Source organism: Penaeus vannamei, chromosome 17 (genome assembly GCF_042767895.1).
Source record: "Penaeus vannamei isolate JL-2024 chromosome 17, ASM4276789v1, whole genome shotgun sequence".
In the NCBI taxonomy this organism is placed as follows: domain Eukaryota; kingdom Metazoa; phylum Arthropoda; class Malacostraca; order Decapoda; family Penaeidae; genus Penaeus; species Penaeus vannamei.
In genome coordinates, this window is record NC_091565.1 from 333729 (window position 1) to 343728 (window position 10000).

Below are 10000 nucleotides of genomic sequence, written 5' to 3' on the forward strand. Positions count from 1 at the left end.
TCAACATAATGGACACGATATGACTTGACTCAAAACACAATAGCTGTCAAACAAAAATTATTTTAAAAGCACATTAAAAACTGATATGTATGTATATAAACAAAGCTAAGACTTAAAAACACCTAGTGCATACAAAGGGACTGTGGTAAGGGTTTCACCTAAGGACTGGTTCTACCATGTACACTATTCTGAATGGAATTGGAAGATCTCAAGAACTTGGTTCCAAATACTTCAGTGTAAGCATTTCAATGGTAATTATCCAAAGGATCAAGCACCAATGAATTCCAAACATCATAATCCTGTTCACTTGAGTGTTCAAGACTGGACGATTATGATGTTAAGAATTCATATTACAATAATTGCATATCTTGAATTTAAATATTATTAAATAACTGCAAACACCAACTTTACCATTACATGCATTCTAAAGATTTCTTCATTACTTGTATGAAGATTAAAAGGAAATTTATTTCAGGTAACAGTAATATCAATACTGTCAATACTATTATCAGCATTGAGAATGGTTAATTGAAACTGATTTCCACAAACCACAAGACCTTTGTCCGCAGACCACACAAAGCTGTACTACTTATAATATTTGGCTAAATTATATAATAAATGCATTGATAAAGATTCTAATTCACTTTCTTTGACATGGCTAGCAAAATAACCACATTCAATACAATAATGTAGCCTAAAACAGAAACAATATTGGATGATCTGTAACATGCTGCAAATAATTCTTTTAAATAAATGACACACCTAGATGAACAGCTGCCAAAGTGCTTAAAAAAATTATTAAAGAAAATCAAGCACCACCAAGTCATATGGACTGAAATAATATGATCTTCAACATTTCTAATGCCAACAGACAGAAGAGAGTTTGACTATAACTTAGAGCATGCTCAAGATGTCGATTTGGCAATTGTTTCTCTAGATGTGCTGGATGTCAAAAGAAACACTTATGGATACTTGATGCTGCACCACATATTGATTTTACTTTATACACCGATATTAACTGAGTCATTCCAGATGTTCATTTCTCTTTAAATGGAGCAGTGTGTAGGGGCAGATCCACTCAATAAAGACACATTTGCTGCAGAATTACCCCTTTATCTTTCCTAGTCACCAAACATATAAAAAGAAAAGAAAAGACAACAAGAGTTACAAGTTATTCTGTTTCTCCTATTATTTCTTGGAGGAAAAAAAAAAATCCAAACCTTTTTTCCAAATAACAAACAGCTTCAATCATGAACCCTTTCAATACTCAATGAAAATACAAAAGGAGACATATTACTAAGAACTAATAATGCTGCTATCTTACAACATATTCTCACACTTGTAGAATGAGAGAGGGTCTAAAGACCTACATAGCGACCATCAGGTTTGTGTGGACAGGTGTCAATAGCACATGCTTACTTGGGCAGGCAACTTTCCCTGTCTCACACTGAGAAATGGAGAGGCAAGACATGGCTCCAATTAGTGTTTCATGTTTGAGAAAAATAAACACTTAGTACAAGTATCTCAATATTTTACACTATCTGGTAATAAACTATGTGTTTTCTAATTAATGATCTTTTCATAAAATTTCTGTACACTTTTAAGAAAAAATAACCTTTTTGAGCTCTTTCTGTTAAAAAAAATCATGCAAACAGCACAAGACTTAAAATGGTAATTTCACACAAAGACAAATATTTTATTATCTCTGTTAATCACTAATCTACTCCTCAAGGAAAAAGAAGACCAATATTAAATCATCTAGTGAATTTCATGATTTACAAAGAACTCAAGTCTTGTTTTTGTAGGTATTAATAAAGAATACTATCCTCAAATAATGCATTATGAAGTTACACAAATATTGTCAACTCTAAAAAAAAAAACAAAAAAAAAAAAAACTATCACACAACACTGCCACATGGTAAAGTGCTGCTATGCATGACTAACCTATGAAGAACCTGTCTACTACAACTAACAAGAAGCTCTTAACAAGGATCAAAACAGCCAGAAGGCTTGCATGCTCTGTCCAGCAGTTACAGTGATCTGATAATTTCACATCCATGTGCCAACTTGTAACAATTATTGTTACCAAGCAACAGCACTGATCCTATTATTATTTGATAGCTCATACAAAAATAGCTATTTCATTGGTGGATACTTACTCAAGGCACACAATAAGAAAAGGAAAACACTTGTTTCTACAAGCAGCTACTCTGGACCCCATCCGTGTTATCCAAGTAGGTGCTGTGCTGGGCCAATGCCAATGTGATGCGAGCTTTGTAACTGTTAAGATCCAGCAGTGCGATGAGAAAATGACTAGAGCCTGGGTTTTTGTCAGCTGTATCATGAGATTCCATCTTCAGCAGCTGACATCATCTTCCATGGACAGCGCACCAATACTCACATTCAATACTTTCTATGGCTTTTAAAGTCAGATTTTGATGGCTTTTTCATTCATTTTCCGCGTATTTCTCACTAATAGTAAAATGTGAAGAACGTGGGTAGTCCCATTTTTGTTCACACTGATCATTCAAATAGGTGTTCTTGTGGAGGTTAATGCATGGACTACAGTGTGTGCTGAACGTGACTGCTACTTGTTCACAAAGACAGTAATAGGGTTACCAACATGCACATACATTGTAAATCCAATTGGTTTCTTATTCCCTTACATATCTGCATTTTCTATAAATGGGTGCTCTTTACAAATACTGATTTCCTATTCTAAAAGCCACACACAATATGGGTTCCTTTGTTGTTTCATATAAAGACAGTTGATAAAGGAAATGAGAAGCAACTCTTTTCTCTTTGCAACAATGTAAGTAGCACTTTACACATAAGGAGGGCCCATCAAAAGTATATTACACAAGCACCACCTGCAACAATGTGAGATTCACACTGAAATGGTTCAGCACTTAACATCAATCAAATTTAAATCTGTGAACTTGATTCTTTTCAGATCTAAAAAGATGGAACCAATTTCAACTCATTAATCAAGTCAGTATTCAGGAAGAGATTCTAGTGGTAACAGACCTGCAAAGACTACAGGGTGATATGTACTGAGACGAACATAAAGTTTGGTTCCCTTTACACCCATACCCCATGAGGGTTCTTTGAAGTAGGAACAGCATTCTCTAGCTGCCTTGGGGATCCAATCATCCTCCTACTGCTTCCTTGTTTTGGTGCACCTAAAATTTAGACATAAAGCAATCAATGATCTATTATATATATATATATATATATATATATATATATATATATATATATATATATATATATATATATATAAACAGAAATAAAATTTAGTCTGACACTTCTTTATATATATATATATATACAGTTGAAATAAAAACTCAGAGTAGCTGTTAATCCAAAGACACTGGAAGATATACCCATACCATAAAGTTTAACATAAATAAACATACAACTAAAATATGTATAAGGAAATGCATAATTTTTGAAATTTTGAATTAAAAGATAAATACATGTAATTTCATAAGTGACATATGTAAATGACACACAAATAGATTACAATCCAAATGATCTTTTTAAAATTCTCATTAATAAGTAAAGATTAGTACTAATTAATATATAAAACAATCTTGCATGCGAATTATAAAGATAACTATGTGCTGATTGACTGAGTTTCTGCAATGTAATAATGTCACCTGTTATAAGCATTTAAAGCTAAATTTTTGAAGAGCAAAAAGAGGTTCTTGGTTCTTCTTACAATCAAACCTCAGCTAAGAAAAATGAGTTTGTGAAGAACTGGTGCCATACCTGTCTTACCCTCCAGAAGGGTACGGATCTCCTCTGATGGTGTTATGGAGAGGGACTCTAGGTTTGCATCCTTCATCTCCATCACCAGCTTCTCCACTTCCTTTTTCTTTTCGGATATCATTTTCTCAGACTCTGCCATCTGTGAAGGGAAACAAATCTTGGACCATCACACTTTAACACTGCAAAGTTTAGCTCATAACATAATAAATGCTTTATTTATACAAAGAAATATTACTAACACCAATTCTTTATTTCAAATAAGAATATACTATTAACATCAATCCTATACAATAACATGACAATGCAGAAATGTACCTCTTGGGCAAGCTGTTGTGATGCTTGCTGTGCATGCTCTGCCTGTACAGTTGCCTGGGATATGGCTGCCTGAAGTTTCTCTATCTCCCGGACCATGGCATCCTGCTGTGCTCGAGCCTCTTCCTGGCAACGCTGCCGCTCCTCTGTCATGCTCTTCTCAAGTTCTCTGTGAAATTCATTAACACTAATTAGCACTTCCACTCCTCACTAACTCAAGAGATGTAAAATATTGTTCTTATATAAGAAAACTAAAAGCCAGAGTTCATAATTCTGCCTCATTAATGAACTGTTCTTAGAAAAGGTCAACTTATATACTTCAAAAATAGCATCCTTGGTTATCAAACTATATATACTATAACATAATGTCTACTCATTTCTAGTTATAATTTGTAAATCTTTATAGCTGCTTATTAAAATTTTCTTTCCTACACGGGAACTCACAAGGCACTGAACCAAACTAATACCTGGCACAGCTACTTCCCAACACACTCATATGGCTTTAAATTCATGCTTTTAACTTTGCTCACCACCTCCTTCTCTCATAACATCATACTGCATGCTCTTCCTAAAGTCAACCCAACAGATAAAATAGAAAATCATATCTAAAAAAATACAATCTGTACTTGAAGATCATGCAAAATCTCTTCAATACGCCATGCACTTCTTGCAAGAAGATTTCACGAGAATGTTTTAGCAAACGGCAGAAGAAAGTATGTACAATCAAGATTAATATAGACAGTGGGTTTAATGAAAACAAAGAAAGAATATACAAGCAAAAGGGTTCATTCCATATGATTTTATATATACACAAAATAACACTTTGTCTTACTGAGCTGACCTGACGGACTCAGCATGGGTAGCCAGCTGGTTCTCAGTATGTGCCAGCTGTGCCTGCAAAGCACTAATTTCTGCTTTCACCTTGTCTTCCTCCTGCCTTGCAATTTCTGCTTCTTGCTCCAGTTGTTGTAGATGAGTCACCTGCCCCAAAGAAAGAAAAGAAGGTCAACTTTTGAATGACAGGTTTTGAGGGTATGTAAAAAGATTATGTTATGTAAACAGTAACATTAAGCCATCAAAAAAAACTGAATCCGAGACAAAAAAAATTCCAAAGTTCTAAATGAACATTATACCTCTTCATCAATCTGCTTTGCCAGTTGCTCTTGCCTCTCTATTTCTGATGTCACATAAGCCAGACGAGACTCGTCCTCCCTTGTGCGTCCCTCTAAGTATACAATCTCTGCTTCATACTAAAATTAAAGAAAGAAGGACAAAGTAAATAATCAATCTACCACTCAAATTCATACTTAATCTTTGCTTCAACTGCAGATATACATAACATCCCGTGCTAAGAGAGCGATGATACCTTTGTCATCTCCACTTGCTGAACATTTAGTTTCTCTCGCTGCAGGTTGATGAGTCGGATCAAGTCCCGGTACCTGCCATCCATCACCACTTGTTCCACCTTGTTGTTGTGGTTAGTTCGGCCTCCATCACTGCCTGGGATACCAGACTCCTGAAATGTTCATACACAGGTTAGTTAAGTATGTTAATAACAACTGCTAACATAAAGAAATGCAGACATAATAAATTTAAAATATATAATATTTTTAATATATATTTTTAATATAATATATAAAAAATAATAATAATAAATAAATAAATAAATAAATGTGCTTCACTATATCCTTTATACATATCTAGCAAAGGCACCACCATGAGAGCAAAGTCACTCTTGCTTGAATCTTCAGTTGATATGTTAATCACTTATATAAATATAGCTGCGACATATCACATTGAATACATTACTCAACTTAGGAGCTGCTAACACAGGTCAAAAAAATCAAAATTTCTAGGCTGAAGACAATTCAGGCCCATTAATTTTAAGCTAACAATCTGGAATCATTGCTTTTTTTTCAAACATCTTGAGAACAGATATTATTTTTTAACTCGATCATTGTTTCTCAAAGCAACAGACAATAATCATTCAGGAAGTCTATAGTTTGATATTATATCAGATTTTCTGTGTCAAGAATTTTTGGCTTGAAAATATCTATCAATGATTTCATACTCATCATGATGTAGCTGTTCTTTCGAGAACATGTGTAACCCACCTACGACGTCTCATATGTGTGACACCCGGAAAAATAAACATTACCAGGTGTCCCGCCAGTGCGATACTAGATCAGAGCTTGTGCTCTGATTTTGTCGCCCGTGGCGGTCGGCGTATGGACAGGTTCCTGGACTCGCCCATGCGCCGATTTTGAAATTGCCAAGAAAATATTACTTTCTGCTTGAAAATGTACCAACGCTAGTGGGTTAAACTTCCTTAATAATGACAAATTTAAGTACAAACAAAAAGGCTAGTTCTTATGACGTTTCTGGAGTATGGCAAAGACGCATTTGAGGGTGATAACTGGTTGAAAGCAACGTATCCGACTAGCTCTGTTGCATTTCAATCAATTACCTTCAAAACCTGTTACCATCAAATAATCATCATCACCAATCAGTCCCCCTGTCAAGTCACCATGTCCAGTGCATCACTGCCTCAATAATAAATACAAAAATAAATAAATAAAATAAATCAATAAAAAAAATGCACATTCATACATGTTACAGCAAGACACTTTAAATACTTGAACTGGGATGAACATAATCATACCAGCTAGCACTGGTAATAGGGACTAAGAAAGTCGAGTTCATTCCCCTGTCTTCCTCATTCTTGTGAATGATATAAACCAACGATAATAAAAAGTATTATTTATATCCATCCACTCAAAATTCAAGGAGTCTGTTTACTGCTCTTTTAACAACAAATATTCATATATGACAAATCAACTCCTACTAAAACAGTTATCATCATAAAAATAATAATAATGAGCCACTATCAAAGATGCAAAAAATTGAAAATCCACTATTATCCTTCCTGTGATACATTTCAAAACAGTTTTTCAGGTTTTCTTTTGATATAATTATTACACTGCTCTGTATTCTGAGAATGAATAAATATAAAAGTTTATAGTCAACAAAAAAATACTATTATCATTGTAAATAAGAAAATTAGAATCATAAAGCTTGTAAATAGTGCTTTTGTCATTGTCAAAATATCTTAGGTGGACAGCTGTTATTTTATTGATTCCAAATAAAGGATTGAAATATTACTGAAATTAAAGTCTGGTCAGCATTTCCATACTAAATAGCATCCATGGAATAAAAACCAAGATTAATGTGAGTAATAGCTTGCCCCAGGTTTTCTTTGGAATGCAACATGCTATATAGCAGTCCTTACTCTCTCTCCAGTATCTGATCAAATATATACCCATGATATATTTACTGACCTTAGCTGGGCTTCTGCGAGCATGTGGGGACTTGCTGTTGTGGTTGCTCAGAGCAGAATCTAAAGAGGTGTTCAATTTCTCATTCAAATTAGATTGGTTTCCTTCATTATTTGTGGCTGGCTCCTCGCTGCCTCCTCGGCGGGCTGCTGTGTTGTTTCCACCATCAACTCCCAGTCTATCCATGCTTCCTCTTCTCTGGCTTATTTTTGGATCCAATGTAATTTTCATGTTATTATTTAATGGATCTGTTTCTCTGGCATTATCCCCTCTGGTGCCATCATTTATCCTTGTACTATTTTCCCCATGTCTGAATGGTGGCTCTTCACTGGATGCTCTTGACTTTTCAGGCTTTTCCATATTGGCACGATTTGGTGAATCATCACTATTGACATGCCTGAGATTACCGCTCTTGATGGGGCTTCCAGGCCTCCCACCTTTTATGTGATTGATGGGACTTGCTGCACTTGTAGTAGGCACATTACCAGGATAGCCAGCCCTTGTGGGTGATGGATGCCGTGAGGGTGAAGGGTGGCGTGTAGGAGACGGGTGACGTACTGGGGATGAGTGAGGGGAGGGGGTGGATTGGTGTGGATTTGAAGCTTTGTTTATTAAGTGTGGCACATGAGAAGTTGGTGGTTGTTGCTGTTTGTTGGGTGACATCTGAGGAGGCTGAGGGGGACTCCCTATTTTCCTAGGAGAACCATGAGATGGTGCAACTTTGTTAGGGGATGAAGTTGGAGGTGGGGGATGACGATAAGGAGGAAGCTCTCTTGGCCCAACAGGATGTGGTGGTTTTGGGGGTGGTCCATTATACATTGGGGGGACTTGACTAGGAGGTGCATGACCACGAGGCCCATACTGAGGTCCTGGGTTAATACCAACACCAGCACCTTGAAGTGGATAGCCAGGGTACTGTCCTCGACGACCATCACTGTAAACTGGTTCTGTCCTGACCATGGACTGTGAATCTGCTCTCTGGTCTCTCCTGGAAGTGGTATATGCTGACTCACTAGCAGAGGGGTGAGACCTTGTGGGAGAGTGGTGGATAGCAGAGGGAGGGGAGTGGTGTGCTGCTGTAGGAGAATGTGGACCTTGGCGTGGAGTGGTCCAGTGACTAGTTGTGGCCCTAACATTATCTACCCCCACCCTAGACACTGGAGGTGGGGGTGGTGGGTTACCGCGCACCAACTCATAAGGTGGAGGAGCTGGTGGACGCCAACTAGGTACACCAGTCTGCTGGTCTCCCCGGCTTCCTTCACCTGCTCGACCTTGGCCCTCCCACTGCGCGACAGGAGAGGAGGAATATGCTGGGTCATTATGGCGAGGACCTCCTTGATGTACCCCAGAATGTACTACAGCAGGGCCAGGCAACGGCTGTGGGGGCACCCCTACTTCCTGACGTCTTAGCTCTGCATGACCTCCACTAAAAGTAAGTGATTTCTTGAGGTCTTTGTGAGTGTGGGAGGACTGCCTCTGTCCTTCAGGTCCAGTATGAGAGCCTACAGGAGCTGCAGGCCTACTTGGAGGGTCCACTCTCTGTGGGCCACCTGGCCGGGGCCCAGCTTGGCCATTTGGAGCTTTTGGGTCAAGGGCTGACCTCTGCAGGATGAACTGTACATCATTGGAGTATTCTCCCCACTTCATCAAGATCTGTCAAGAATTTTGAAGATTTATTAAAGATTAAAAATTACTAAGAATCTTTGAAGACAAAATAATAAAATAATAATAATAATAATAATAATAATGGTCTGTTAAATATCTAAGTAAATTGTCTTTTGGACAAGAAAAACATTGATTATAAAAATTCATTAATGCAGTAATATATTGACTTTTTAATCAGATTTTCTCAGTCAAACAAAATAAATATATGGGTACATACATATTGTATATCAGTGCATTCTAATAACATATATCTCACTTACTCCCTCACACTCTTAAGCTCTCACTCATCCATTTTCTCACTTACTCAATCACTTTCTTTCTCACTCACTCTCTCAATCACTCAATTCATTAACTCACTCACTCACTCACTCACTCACTCACTCACTCACTCTCTCTCTCTCTCTCTCTCTCTCTCTCTCTCTCTCTCTCTCTCTCTCTCTCTCTCTCTCTCTCTCTCTCTCTCTCTCTCTCTCTCTCTCTCTCTCTCACACACACACACACACACACACACACACACACACACACACACACACACACACACACACACACACACACACACACACACACACACACACACATACACACACACAAACACATACTCACAAATTCACACATACTCACAAATTCACACATACTCACAAATTCAGACATACACACAAACACACACAAATTCACACATACACATACACATACACACACACACACACACACAAATTCACACATACACACATGAACGCACGCACAAACACACACCCACACACAAATTCACACATACACACACACACACACACACACACACACACACACACACACACACACACACACACACACACACAAATTCACACACACAAAATCACACATACACACACACACACACAAATTCACACATACACATACACACACACACACAAATT

The 10000-nt window shown here is 37.3% G+C and overlaps 1 protein-coding gene across 4 annotated transcripts in view; it reads right to left on the bottom strand.

The window, feature by feature from the left end:
- The window catches only part of RASSF8 (ras association domain-containing protein 8), a 16217-nt gene that overhangs the window by 1841 nt on the left and 4376 nt on the right, over positions 1-10000 (bottom strand). For 3 of the 4 annotated variants that reach the window (XM_027361835.2, XM_070131714.1, XM_070131715.1), the window contains exons 4-10: positions 7425-9074; positions 5453-5602; positions 5220-5336; positions 4919-5067; positions 4090-4255; positions 3775-3913; positions 1-3182 (exon numbers count right to left, since the gene is read on the bottom strand). The exon at positions 1-3182 is cut by the window's left edge and continues 1841 nt beyond it. In XM_027361835.2, the coding sequence (XP_027217636.2) occupies positions 3082-3182; positions 3775-3913; positions 4090-4255; positions 4919-5067; positions 5220-5336; positions 5453-5602; positions 7425-9074 (2472 nt within the window). In that variant the 3' untranslated portion in view covers positions 1-3081. The remainder of the gene's footprint in view (positions 3183-3774; positions 3914-4089; positions 4256-4918; positions 5068-5219; positions 5337-5452; positions 5603-7424; positions 9075-10000) is intronic. The other variant, XM_070131717.1, reaches the window with a different exon arrangement.